Genomic DNA, 14759 nt, shown 5'->3' on the forward strand with positions numbered 1-14759 from the left:
AACATCTAAACTTGACCAAAAACAAAGACCTATCAACAATGGTGCAGCCTGTAAAAGACACTAGATATCTTATGACAGTACAGCTTGATGTTTTGCTCTATGCAATTCTGGATGTGGTAAGTAATTGCTCAATTTATATGACAATTTCTCCTTTAAATTGTATTTTTTAAAGCTTGTTATGTTTTTGACAGTAGGGTCATAAGCCAGGTCATTTTTTCATTGTTTACAGTTTTCATGCAATCCTACCCAACATAAAGGCTCCTCATCAAGCCTTGATGTTCTGTTGTACAGTGAACTTGATTTACCAGATGGTTACTTTAGGGGCGATTGACTTTATCACATTGGCAGCACACTGGACAGACTGAGTGGAAAGCTGATTATAGGTCAACATCCACATGTGGGCTTTTACTGTCATTTCTTACATTTTGGCTAGATGTTGACTCCTAAAAACACTTGATTGTTTCTATACTTTTTATGGTAGCCTGCCTTTAATGTTGGTGTTACTGACAGTAAAATCTGAAAGGGTCTGACTCAAAGCTACTTAACAGAACTTTTAACCCCCTATGAGCCAGCACAAAGAGTCTAGCAACTAGTATGCGGGCATAGTGAGGTGTAGCCCTGAGACTACAGAAGTCAGCGGGCATAGTGAGGTGTAGTCCTGAGACTACAGAAGTCAGCGGGCATAGTGAGGTGTAGTCCTGAGACTAGAGAAGTCAGCGGGCATAGTGAGGCGTAGTCCTGAGACTAGAGAAGTCAGCGGGCATATTGAGGTGTAGTCCTGAGACTAGAGAAGTCAGCGGGCATAGTGAGGCGTAGTCCTGAGACTAGAGAAGTCAGCGGGCATAGTGAGGCGTAGTCCTGAGACTAGAGAAGTCAGCGGGCATAGAGAGGTGTAGTCCTAAGACTAGAGAAGTCAGTGGGCATAGAGAGGTGTAGTCCTGAGACTACAGAAGTCAGCGGGCATAGTGAGGTGTAGTCCTGAGACTACAGAAGTCAGTGGGCATAGAGAGGTGTAGTCCTGAGACTACAGAAGTCAGCGGGCATAGTGAGGCGTAGTCCTGAGACTACAGAAGTCAGCGGGCATAGTGAGGCGTAGTCCTGAGACTACAGAAGTCAGCGGGCATAGAGAGGTGTAGTCCTGAGACTACAGAAGTCAGTGGGCATAGAGAGGTGTAGTCCTGAGACTACAGAAGTCAGCGGGCATAGTGAGGCGTAGTCCTGAGACTACAGAAGTCAGTGGGCATAGAGAGGTGTAGTCCTGAGACTACAGAAGTCAGTGGGCATAGAGAGGTGTAGTCCTGAGACTACAGAAGTCAGTGGGCATACAGAGGTGTAGTCCTGAGACTACAGAAGTCAGCGGGCATAGTGAGGTGTAGTCCTGAGACTACAGAAGTCAGCGGGCATAGTGAGGTGTAGTCCTGGGGCCGGAGTCACTTACGCAACAAGTAATTGGACTCTGGTTAGCTTCCTTTTTAATGTACAAGAATTCAACATTAAACATCAAAATACATAAAGTTGCAAAGTATTAAATTTAAGATTTAGATAAGTACAAGCTTTTGTTAGCATTATTCCCTGTTATCATTATTATCATTATGTTATCTTAATTCTGTAAAGCACTCTGAATTGCTAGGTGTATAATTGATGCTCTGTAAATGAACTTGCCTTGCCCCATGTACAGAAACAAGCCTAGTTAGTCATTTTAATGCTGCTATCCTTTTTTATTTATATGCAAACTGAACACTGAAAAATGTATTTTGTAAAGAACAACAAATTGAAGCTGCTGATGTGCAAAACAACATATCAAGCTTGTTGAAACTATCACATGAACTCTGATGCTTGAACTGGCTTGTTTGACCACTTGGTATGAAGTTATTTACCCTTATGTTTTTTTCTCTATCTCAGCAAGAGAAGGAACAGCAATTTATCGCTTACATTTGGGTTGATGTGGTAAGTCTGTGAGGATAAATGTCAATCAAATTAATAATCATCTTCTTTGATGGGAAAAAAAAAATCAAATGAAAATGTTTTCCTCTTTTTTCCCTCTGCAGTCATGGTTTGATGAATTTATTTCATGGGATCCCACTGAATTATGTGGTATTAGTTCAGTTAGTATTCCTGCTAAATCCGTGTGGACACCAGATCTGACCATTGCAGAGATGTAAGTTTGATTATTTGAACTCTCTTACTCCCACAATTCTACATACACTAAACTTTCACACTAAAAAAAACAACTCAAAAATTGAAAGCGCTGACACTTGGCAATAGTAGTAGCATTAGCCTCTGGAGATGTCAGAGTGCGTTGCCCTTTGAAGCTGATTAAGCTGTTTGATTTGAAAGAGTCCTGGACATACCCTTTCTCCAGGTCAAGGTTTCTTGACTGTGATGGATTGAATTCCATCCTGGCACCTAAAAAGATCTTGCATGGATCTTCCAGCATCCATCCACCATTGTTTGGTTGGGATATTACCCGAAATAATGACTAGTTTTGTTTAAGTCCATTGGATTGAGTTTGCTGTCGAGTCCGTTAGCCGGTTGGTGTCCTCTCATTCTCTCAGTGGCAGCCCCATCTACCTGAGTCTTGTGACTCATTTAAAGGTGACACAACAACAACTCTGCGCACTGCTGGCATCAATCAAGAACTTTATTTGTCCCCAGTAGGGGAGATTCAGTGTGCAAAAATGGTGGCATGGTGCATTCAAGACCACCGGATAATCCAGTGAAGTTTCAACACAGCTTAACCTGTTGTTTTTACCCCACAAGAAAACCAGGCCAATTTACAACACAGAAGAAAAGAAGGGCTCTACTCACCATGCGTATCATTCATAACTCTAGCATAATTTTGACATGGTTAATCCAGATGACATACAGCTGTTTCAACCCCCTCTCAAACACACACAAAAAAAATAAGGAATGCAAAACATTTCCAAACCATGACCTCAAAGTCACTTTAAAGCAATTTCAAATGTTTGTTCACACACAGGACAGAGAAGGACAAGGCTGCTCAGAGCCCATATCTTATCATAATGAACAATGGTAGGGTCTGGCTGAGGAACGACATGGTGGTCGTCAGCAGTTGCAAGATGCAGGTTTTCAAATTTCCCTTCGACACTCAGAGATGCAACCTCACCTTCAAGTCTGTCATACACTCTGGTGAGTCCTTCACCTGTTGTTTTGAAATAAGATGAACGCTCTCCTTCTTTCACTGGCAAAGTAACCTCAAAGTTTGATTTCTAACCTTCTCCACAGACAATCAAATGAGGCTTGAGCAGCTCAGTGCTGATAAAGGGATTGAAAAGTGGTCTCTTGAGATGATGAAGACCCAGTCAGAGTGGATTTTCAAAAACATGACATATATCAAAGAAACTGTTGACAATTTTGGTGTCAACCAAAGCACGATCGTCTATACTGTAAGTATCCCTGAATACAGACACAAAAGATGTACACTTTGAAATACCAAGTCTTTTTAACTATCTCAAATTTCAGAGTACTTTTTATCTCCTTTAATTCAAACTTCAATTCAAATCATTGTATTCTGTTTGGTTCACAACAAAACAACTTTTCTGGAATAGCTTTTACATTTCAGAATAATTTGCAGATTAAAATGAGTGATCAGATTGCTTCCTCTATCACAGCACACATTTTGAGGATGAGGCAGAGAGATGGCAATGCTTGTGTGAAAACATACCTGTAAGTGCTGTAGTTGTTTTAGTTCGCCTTCGTTGGCTGAATGACCCGTGACCATGACTTCACAGATCACCATGAAGAGGCGCTCTGTCCTCTACATTATCAACTTCATACTTCCCATCGTGTTGTTCTTGTTTCTGGACTTGGCCTCCTTCCTGATCTCAGACAGTGGAGGAGAGAAGCTCAGCTTTAAGGTCACTGTGCTGCTTGCTGTCACAGTGATGCAGCTCATTCTGAATGAAATTCTGCCGTCTACTTCTGAAAAGATCCCACTTATAGGTCAGATTCTTGGGCATTTGACTGCGCTTCTTGTACAGAAGATACTGACTCAGTTTGTAGTTGTTTGTTGACTTTAATTCTGCTTTCTCCTCTCTTTAGCAATGTACTGTATTGGCACATTTGGGTTGATGATGCTGAGCCTCCTGGAGACGATCTTGGTGATGTATCTGATGGAGAAGGATTCTGCATCCCAAAACAGAGAAACAGATAAAGGCCGATGTCTGAGTGAGGACTGTGAGGACAAACCGTGTAAAGGCAAATTCCATAAATGTTTACAAGGTGAGAACTAAAACAACAAGTAGGTAATTTGAAAAGATTTTGTAATTCACAGATGAAGGGTCTTATATGATTGATGTCTAGAGAACAGTCTAGAGCACATGTTTTTGTTTTTTTTTACTTTAGGAAATATTTGAGACACTGTAAGACCCCTGTCTAAAGAAATGTATAATATAAGAATGGCTACCTTTTAAATAATATAACCATTTCAGTGCAGAAATTCTACATATTGTATCTTTAAACTTTGCTATTTATTTTACAGCTTTTTTATGCAAACAATCAAATAACATGATATTTTTTCACCCCTTAAACGAGTATTCATATTTTTCATTGTTGGGTCTTTACTGGTTATATGTCACGTCAAACTGCAAAGCATTTGTCCACTTTACCTGGCTGGTCGGCCTGCTCCACCACCCAGATGTTATCCAGCTCAGTGAACAGATAGCAGCTTGCAGCGTGCTTTGGCGATGTTTTGGTCCAGAAAATTGAGATAAAAATTGGGGCTGTAAATCAATAGTTTCATCCCGATGTGACAAAAACACAATATTTTCTGATATCACAAAATCTGCCGGAATACAATTTCAATTTGAGCCGTATCGTGGTCTAGAAAAATGAGACAAAATTGGAGAGAGAGCAAGCTTAAATTTGGTAGCAGTAGCATGCCGCGGCCCCCATGGTACCGACCGTAAGCCAGTAAAAATACCAGAAGTTGCCAGTAGAGCTGCCACTGCTGCCGGGAAGAGAAGTGGTGGCACTGTGGACCAGTAGACTCAACGGGCCAATTATACGTAGTCTGACTGTTGCTTAGTAGTTTGTTTATGTTTATTCAGGGTAGTTGTTTTTGGTGCCACAGATAGAATATGCAAGTCGTACCGTGAGATGTGCCAGCAGCTACCATGACCTGCCACAGCTGCTAGCAGCTGCCATAACTCACCACAGTCCTTGAAATTGGCTACCAGACTATTTTTACAAGTCAAATGGTTGGTAAACAGTTATTTTATTGATTTTTATTGTTGATTTTCTTTACTTATACCACAGCTGCCAGCAGCTACCATGACCTGTCACCATAAGAGTTTGGGATTTTTCAATAGTTTTTATCATAATTTTATTTTCATTGTCTTTGTTCAATTTCAGTGTATTTTTAATTAGTTTTATGCTTGTTTTTTAGTTTAGTTTTTATTTTGCAAAAACGCCTCGTTTTAGTTTAGGTATTATTAGTTGTAGTATTTTTATACATGCTAGTGCTAAGTGAATATTATACATTTTTAGAAACATATTCAAACAGATGATGTTAGAGATGATGTTTGAATACAACTCCAGACATCAAACTATCACTGTGGGAAGTCTTAACCAATCAATTCAGGTTATTTTACACTCCCCAGACTTAGGGGTACGTCCCAGTCAGTATGGTTGTGTCAAATACTAAAACTATAGATATCTTCCTCTATATTTATTTTATTCTAGGTAGTTTTGTAAGCACACTACATTGTTTCCACTACTTTTTTGTTTGTATTTTTCTAAAGCTTAGTTTCTATTTAGCTTCTGTTAACTTAAATTAGTTTTGAATTTTAGTTTTACTTATTTAGTTTTAGTTAACTATAACAACCTTGCCTGCCACAGTACCACAAGTGCCTACAAGACTATTCATTACAAGTCTAATGGTTGGTGATCACATTTTTTTAATAAAATTTTATTATTGAAATCCTTTTCTTATACCTTAGCTGCCATGACCTGTCCCAGCTGCCAGTGAATGTGTTAGTAGCTACCATGACCTGCCACAGCTACTGCTACTGCTACCACTACCAAATTTGAGCTTGCCCTTGCTGCAAAGTTGAGCAGCTTAAATTGCCATGTCACCCAGAGAAATTTGTAACATTTAAAACAGAAATGTGGATGTTAACATGCAAGAATAACGATGCTAGCATTGCAAATGATACTAAAACTTATATTACATTACAAGCTAAGATATATTTAAAGTCTGTGATATGCTATTTTGAATATGTGCTTTTCTAATAAATCTTTATAGATGTTCAGCTGATATCCTGCATTCCAGTCTGCGGCATGTCCTCTGGAGAAACGTCATCTGAACTGCTGCATATTCCTAAAGAGGTTAGAACACCACCCAAACATCTTATGAGCAACTTTGGCTGAAATTCAAAAACACAAAAGCGGTTGCGGGAGGTGCATCAGGTCACCTGACTATTGCACGGCTCTGCAATGTGACAACTGCACATGCACACATCGCCATCACAATAGAAATATCGTTCAACCCTCAGAAATACTAAAATGTGGTCTTCTGAATTCCTGCCTTGTCCAGTAGGTGGCAGCACAGTAGTTAGAAGGATTAATAGACTTTGTTCAGACAGTACCAAGGCGGCTGAGAGAGCCTTCTGGGGTCCTTAACACGTGCTCTGTATTAGTTCTTTATTTTCTGATCTGGACCTTGAAGGACTGAACAGCACATGAGTACATGAGCATATGTAAGTTGCCGAAGAAGCTTATTGCATCACTTTTTGTCCATTGATATGTACTGCATCACCTTATATGCATGTTCTGCATTGTTTTATCATCTAATAGAATTTGCACCTTGTAAGCAATGATGTTAAGAGTTCAAGCTAATGCTAGGCTAATATGCTAACATTTTATCGCCAGTCATTGATCTAATGTTGCTGTGTTATGTCTCGGATGCCGAAGGTTAATCCCACTGCTTGCGTGATTTGATGCTAATGCTAACTCTAACTCGCTAAGAAACTATTTGACTGTTCATTCACCAATAATTAAAGTTCAACAGAAAAGACTTACTCTCTGGCTGGAGTCCACGGCCAATGAAGAGCCAGCCTAAGATTTCTGAGTAGTCCATACTATCATACCTCACTGTTTTCAATAGTGTGATATTTTAAAGTGTTGAAGAAAAGAGTAAACTGCCAAATAAAGGATTAAATATCAAAGTACTATGGACTACAACAGTGAGTTTTAGCTCAACAAAATCACAGAGCAAATGTTTACTTGATCCAGCCTCTCCAAAAACAGCTTAAAATGACAGAAAGGCCCAAACAATATTAAGACTTCTTTGGTTTGATAAACCTTGACATCTAAAACTAGCAACAGGGAGATGATGAGTACCTTTAGTCTGCAGATGTGAGAACATAATTATGTTTTTTAACTGAAGATAATGAAACTTTATTTGTAGGGTAGCAGCAGCCAGCTGAAGCAAGAGTCCTATGAATTTGAAAAGGAGGTGTTGAAATCGTTGGCTCTGCTCCTAAGCAGCAAGAAGGAAGAGGAGAAACCTGGCTACTGGACCAGAATGACCAAAACAATCAACAGAGCTTTCTTTTTTTTCTATATCATCACTGTCATTGTGTTTTTAGCCTATATGTTTAACTACTGGAATTTTGCAGAGGAATAGTTGAGTGTTACCTGCTAGGGGTTCACACTCTACTGATATTTAAGATATATTATGATATTGGCAATTTCACCATTCATGTCATTAGTATTTTATACTGGCACTAGATTTAGCTTTAAGGTATCAGTAACACCTGAGAAAAATGCTTGTCATATTTTGCATCTACTTTTTGGGCACTGTTTGAGGGTTAATGGCAATTAGCAAAAGTTATTTATAGTCTCTTGCTATTTGCCCTTTTGCCCTTACACATAGCTGGTGCAGCAGGCTGCTGGACTTCATTTGCACAACTCAGGAGAAAAGAACGAATCATAAATGTTATCTTTGCAGCAGAAGCAGCATAAAGGCTCTTTTATGTTCATAAAAACATTTTAAGAGAATCGTCCTTCCCTGCCAACATATTCACATATGTACAGAGGAGGATAAGGGCCAGGGGTGGTGGAAAATAATCTTGTTCAGTTCAAGAATTAAGTCAAAATGATAAGAAAATGAGGAAATGATGAAAATAAAATCGAAATTTCGAGAACAAAGTTTAAATCCAGTTTCAGGATTAAAGTGAAATGTTAAGAAAAAAGCCAAAATGTCAAGAATAAAGTCGAAATTTCTAGAATGAGGTTGAAATACAATTTTGAGAGAAAGTCAAACTATTTATTTAATAGTGAAACTTAATAACATCGGATTCTAGACAACCACACTGGCCCTAATTCATTAAATGAGTGTAGGCAAACAGATCTGCATTTACCAATGTGGACATCAGTATACGAAACACTTAAATGTACATGTAACTTCACTATCCTGGCTATGCAATTAACATTAGTACATCAGCCAATGTATCTAAGTTAGCTTTAGCAATGTAAGCTTTAGAAAACATAGCTAAAGCTAACGTAGCTACGTTGATAATGTATCTATGTAACGTAAATAGTGGCTTTGTGAGCTTAGCTTTAGTAACATTAGCTATGTAGCTGCGTTTGCTATAGTCAAGTTAGCTTTAGCAAAGTGAACTTCACCAATGTGAGCTTTAGCAAATGTAGTTAAAGCTAACTGAGCTACTTAGATACGTAGCTGCTTTGTGGGCTTATCTTTAGCTACTTAAGCTACATAAGTTAACAGAGCTAGAGTGTTTTCAAGGAGGACAAACTTTTTTCCTGTAATAAGACTGTTTGCTCTGCTTTGTTACATGTTTTGTAATCAGGTTTATCGGGTCGCGTTTTCAACATATCACTTTAGGTATTCTACACTTTGACCCTAAACGGAAGTTCAGTTCAGTTTTCTTTCAGAAGTTTTATGTCATTCTGTTACAAGCTATGCGCCTAAGGTGAATATCCTGCAGCCAGAGTGTTTTGGTATTTTCAGCAGTTTATGTTTGATTAATGAAAGCATTAAAGTGCCGACTGTTAATTAACATGATTGTTATAAATGGAACATTTGGGCTAATTCAGTTATTTTAAAGAAAGAGAACATTTTGATTTCAAGCAATGACTAAAACGAAACTAAAATGTTTTACTGCTTCAACAAAAGCTCAACTAAAACTTGTAAAGGTTCAAAATGACTAAAACGTTTATACAACTATGTATTTCTGTCTGAAGACTAAAATTAACCCTTTCATGCATAGTGGTCACTACAGTGGACAGCTATTCAAAAGCTGTTTTCTTCTATATGCATGAGTCTTGATGTCAAAGTTGCCCATCAGCCACTACAGTGGACGCCAGTGTGTCATCCTATACACTGCCACTGTCTGGCCAGCTGTTGTAAGTGCAACAAAAAATTTTTAAAACCAAGATGGCCGACAGAATGCCAGAAGTGCATAGCAGTAAATGAATAGCCGTCCATTCCTTCTATTCTAAGAAAACCTTGCAGGTAAAAAAAAATATGGGGATGTCAAGTAACAACTGAGGAGCAATATATTTGTTGACATTTCTCAAGTATTGATTTTGTGTTGGGAGGAAATTGCAATCGATCATCTGTCCGCTAAATCGGACATCATGCATCGCTGGTCAAACTTCTTTGGCTGTCAATCAATTAATTTATGTTATTAGAATGTTATTTTGTTTTTTAGATTGTACCAATATTTTTGCAAATTAGTAACGATTCATGTCTTTATGTTTTGCAGAGGTCAGATGCAGGGTGTGATAGAAAGGCCTACAGGATAGTTGAGCACATACCCTGTGAGTCAAGTGAGAATGATGTTAGTGGCATTTAGTTGTTTGCACCAAGAGTAAACTCATATTTTTTTTTCTAAGCCCTTTAAATATTGTTCATGTGTTGTGTTTTCAATTCAAGTTGTTAAGTTTTAACAAGTCACATGACAGATTTTGAGTTATTTTTCTCATTTATCAAAATGGATCCATCTGATATCTTTTGAAAGTTGAAGACTTTTATATAAACCCCCAGAGCTCTTATTCCTGACAAGTAAATTCTGGAAATTTATAGGTATACCACCAGGTATATCAAGAAGACAGCTGAAGCTCAGGTGCCAGGTGATCAGCATCAGCTAATCAGGCCACACATGACTAAAACACATGAATAAAGTCTCCTGTCATGTACAGCGTTTCTCAACCATTTCACTGTGTCATTGTCCAGCTACATGCCGCTTCAGCCAGGACTTGTATATGACCTTGTAATGACAAGTCAGGTCTATTGTCATAAATGACCTTGCAATGAAACCGGCATGCCCCCTTGAGCCCCTCTCGCGATTTGGGCAATATTTTTTTGTTATTTTTGTAAGAAATGTTAACTGAAAAAATATACAGTTCAACAGGGTGAGGTAGGAAAGGCTAAAGAGTCAAGAGGAAGGAGCTGAATGAGGGATGGAGGGAGGGATGGGAGGAGGAGGGTTCAACGTTTTTATAAATATGTGAACACATTAGTTAAACAACATTAAAACATGAAGAATTTCATAGTGTTCACATTATGAGTCATTTTATTCATTGTTTTGTTAAAAACATTTTTCATTAGTTGAAAGCTCAAACGCATGTTGTCCACCTGAGTGGACATGTCAAGAACTCCTTGAAAAATATATGTTTTTAAAAAATGAAGTTCAAATCTTTTTTTTTAATTCCTAAAGAGTAATAAAAACACTTAGGAAAAAATCCTGACTGAGGTTGTCATAATTCATGCATGAAAGGGTTAAGACCACCAAAATGAACACTGTTACAAATCCATACACAAAGGTAGGAAAATGTGCTGATTCATTGTTTATACCATGCCTCAGGTAAATATTGAGTTATTGTAATGATGGTTAAGTTATTGTTGCTACGTGACATTGTGTTACAGGTGGTGATAGTTTCCTCATATTTCCTTTGACAGTAGCCTTGTAAAGGATCAAACAGTACCTGTTTGTAATGTGATTTCTCTCCTGAACCCAAAATAATCAGAAATGGTACAGGTGCTGTTCATTTCCACCACACAACCTTTATATTCCACTTTTCTTTTCTCCTCCAGCGCTTGCACTGTGGGACACATCCAGACTAGTCCGATTAGACATAAATGAGATATAGCAGCAGCTTGACTTCACTGTGCATAGCTGGAGCTTCATCTGATTGGCCAGCATGTTCAGGGCTCTTTGTGATTGGTCAGTGTAGTGCATGGTGCCATAAAGACTGAATGCATGGTTAATGTATGTAAAATTTGTTTTATTAATTAATTGTACAGTACAATGAATACATCACATATCTTTACATCACTATGACAAAGGATATATTTTATTATCATTCTCTAATGTTGAATAAATGCATTGTAAAACTACTGATATGCCATCATGTTGAAGCTTCATATACCTTTCATATGTGATATGCATGATGATAATTCTCTATAAATCAACAGGTAAGGAAAAATCAAATCTAACAAAGACTATGGCATGAGAGTGTTGTCAAACTTGTATTCTGATGCTTTTATTGCATATGGACTCTCATTACAAGTTATTTTTGTGCAGGGGGAGGGAATAAGAGATTGGTGTGTATGTAACCTTGTGTAGTTTTTGCTTCATTATGAATCGTTCATAATAAAGTTTGCAAAAAGAAAACGTTTTTGGTGAGAATTACTGTTCTCAAATTCTCTGTATATAAGTTCCACCACTAGGGGGCTCCCATGCTAATCAGCTTCATCCTCTGTACTGACAATAAACACACATTCAATACAATTCGACAAAAAAGGAAGAGTAAAAACGCAACATAGCTGCTTACTTTTGAATAGAGGACTCTTTTCAATAAAAGCTTTACACCCTGAGACGTACTTGTTATTGTGAAGGCCTTTTGTCCTATCTGTTTAAAGCATTTCAGAATTTTAAAAGACAAAGGAGTGGGAAGTTTCTGTGTTCTCTTGAGTGCCTGAATATCTGATTCAAGAGTGAGAGCTCTCGCACCCTGATAGCTTTAATCCTAAAATCAAAGCCCTTTTAAGATGCAGCTCCTATATTAAACTACCTCATCAGGAAAGCTTTAAAGCTACAAAAGTAGAAGTGAGTGGGAAACTACTCTGATATAAGAAAACCGATCTGCCCACAGATCAATGACTGCTGAGAGCTGAGGTAGTGTTCTGATGCATTAGAGTATCTCATTTGACCAGTGGGATGCAGGAAAAGATGGACCAAAAAGTCCATTTATTAACCCTTCCCACTTTATCTCCCTCAAAATTTATTAATATAGAGGCAGACATTCTAGTAACCGGAGAGAGCGAGGATGCTCTCTGACTGAGCAGAGCTTCCACAGAGATGATGATCGCAGGTTTATTCTTTCTTCTCCTCTTCACAGGTAAGATAGCACAATAAATTATGATGCATGCTGATGATATGAGCTAAAACTTCAATTTTTCTTTATTATACCACTGGCTTCAAATGTTATTGAAACTGTAAAACAATTTATTTACTTATTTATTAGGTTTATTTGATAGGGACAATGCAACGTACATAGTGCAACTTTAGCCTGTTACAAACAAGCTAAAAGTAACTAATGTTTCACACATAGAGATTATAGCTTTTGCTGGTTCTCCTGTCCCTGGTTAGGCTTTTAGAAATGAAAGAAGGTAAAAGTAGAAATATCAAGTTTGCAAAGAAATTGCATAGAGACAGTTAAACTTGGTTTAAAAAAAAAAAAGACAAAATAGTAAAATTTTACATCATAGTTACATAAAATTACAGCAAAACATGGAGTCATTAAAAGTGCTCACATCTCTGATTTTGTTTTAGCACTCTGACATTTTTGTTAAAAGTGTCTTGTGTTAGTTTCATATCAGTTGGTAATGCATTCCACATTTGAGAGCCTCGTATAGAAAAAGCTGACTGCCCCAGGGAGGTCTTAAAGTGGATAATTTTACAATTACAGCTGAGCCCCTGGTGGTCCTACCACCAGTTTGCCTTTTAAAAAGTTTGCATAACATTTTTGGTGCTAAGATTTATACACATTTAAGAACCAGTTTCAAACAGGAAAATTTTATAAAATTATCAAAGCTGAGTAAATTATACTGCTTTAGTATGTGACAGCGGTGCCACCTCCTGGGTTTTTTATCCATTATTTTTAATGTTTGTGTGAGGGGAATTACACAGGGCATTCACTGAGGGTGAATCAATCAGTGCTGTGCCAGGTGTGTGTGGCTGATTCAGTCAGGGCTGGGCCAGGTGTGTGTGGCTGATCAGCACTGAGTGAGACCAGGTGTGGAGAGCTTATATATGCTCTTGGGTTTCAACTCTCAGTGCAGACTCATTATCTCACCTGCAGAGGTACTGAGAGCATCTCCTTGGGATTTTTCTTGTGTATTTCTATGTGAAGTTTCTCAAGCACTGTCGACTCTTTCCTCAGAGCATTTTTCATTTAAATTACTTGTTACCCCAGAGGTAGTTGTTGATGCTATCACTCTCCCTACAAGTCTATGCTTCTTTTCAGCTGCACAGCAGCAGTGGTTCAGTTTCTCTTTTCAACTATTAATTAGAACGGGAGTTATTGGGTTGGCTTATCATTTTGCTTTGGTATTCTCCCCTTTCCCATTTATCGCTTGCCATTTAGTGGTTATCCTTCTAGGATAACTTTTTGAAACCTGCGGTCTGCATTTGTGTCCCACTGCCCCTCCCTCCTTACAGTTTGGTTATACAAAGATGCTACAGGCTTAATCAATGTTTCAACAAAATGTCAATTTGTAGATCAGAGCTGGAAATGAACTTTTTCATTAACCTGTCACTGGTAGATTTTGAACAGATCAATCAACCTATCACTTTATTTTGTATTCATTTTATCAGCTGAGTTATTCCAACTGGCAGCATTGTATAAGAATGTATAATATAATCTAAATGAATGAGACACTCTAATGACACACAATTGGGGACTTTGGCTTTGAAAATCTGTTGAAAATCTATTATCTTTTCACACATATATCCTATCCAAAATAAAAAAGTTCACATAAATTTAAGTGGTAAATTTGATCAATTTTTCTGAAAGAATATCCTTAAAATGAGTTCAATTTGAAATAAATCCATGCTATTAAGTGAGATCTGTGATAAAAAAAATCATATAAAAAAAAAACATGTACTAAAACGCCATAGAATGGACAATGATTTATGATGCTTTGTGCAAAATTGTACAATTTAACGACCTCCAGCGCTGGTGGGGGTCCCTGGTCTCTGGCACTGTTATTTAGGGGGTCACATGGCTTAACAGTTTGGCCACTGTGTTTGGCACTGTTTTGCAATGTGAGCTTGGGCTACTGCTCTCTTCTGCCTCAGCGTGACTAAGCAGCTTTTTCAGTCTGCAGGCTTTGGCAGAGGAAACAACAAGAGATAAAACAAAACTAAAATGAACTCAAATGCTTAGGCCAACAATTGAGGCTGAATAAAGGCTTTAGTGAAAAGTAAGCCCACCCTACGGTACCACTGGGTGGGAAGCAAGATTGACACAACCCAGGTCGTGCTCTGGATTTCTTTGCATATTAGCACCGGCATGGGAAAATAATCTGTTGAAAACATATCAAAGTCCACACCTTTAGTGCATAGTAGGAGTGGATGTGACAAGTAAGCACAACCAGAGATTTAACTAAATGTTTCTGTTTCACTGTAGATGGGGCGTCTTCTCAATGCAATTTTCGAGATGTTATCAAGCATCTGAACTTGACCGAAAACAGACACCTGTCAACC

At 38.1% G+C, this 14759-nt stretch overlaps 1 protein-coding gene across 1 annotated transcript; it reads left to right on the plus strand.

Moving 5' to 3' along the window:
• Positions 1–1863: 1863 nt before the first annotated feature.
• LOC121528630 (5-hydroxytryptamine receptor 3A-like) lies at positions 1864–5309 on the plus strand. Its single transcript, XM_041816146.1, has 7 exons — positions 1864–1947; positions 2049–2158; positions 2981–3150; positions 3247–3407; positions 3753–3963; positions 4063–4242; positions 5278–5309. The coding sequence occupies exons 1-7, from the start codon at positions 1864–1866 to the stop codon at positions 5307–5309; spliced, it is 948 nt and encodes a 315-aa protein (XP_041672080.1).
• The last annotated feature ends 9450 nt before the right edge of the window (positions 5310–14759 follow it).

Source organism: Cheilinus undulatus, linkage group 20, assembly GCF_018320785.1.
Source record: "Cheilinus undulatus linkage group 20, ASM1832078v1, whole genome shotgun sequence".
Lineage (NCBI taxonomy): Eukaryota > Metazoa > Chordata > Actinopteri > Labriformes > Labridae > Cheilinus > Cheilinus undulatus.

Bases quoted from the DNA above. Each gene is read 5' to 3' on its own strand.
- LOC121528630 (XM_041816146.1), top strand. From the start codon at position 1,864: ATGAAGTTATTTACCCTTATGTTTTTTTCTCTATCTCAGCAAGAGAAG. The intron at 2,159-2,980 runs GTAAGTTTGATT...GTTCACACACAG, and splicing joins GATCTGACCATTGCAGAGAT to GACAGAGAAGGACAAGGCTG. The intron at 3,964-4,062 runs GTCAGATTCTTG...TCCTCTCTTTAG, and splicing joins TGAAAAGATCCCACTTATAG to CAATGTACTGTATTGGCACA.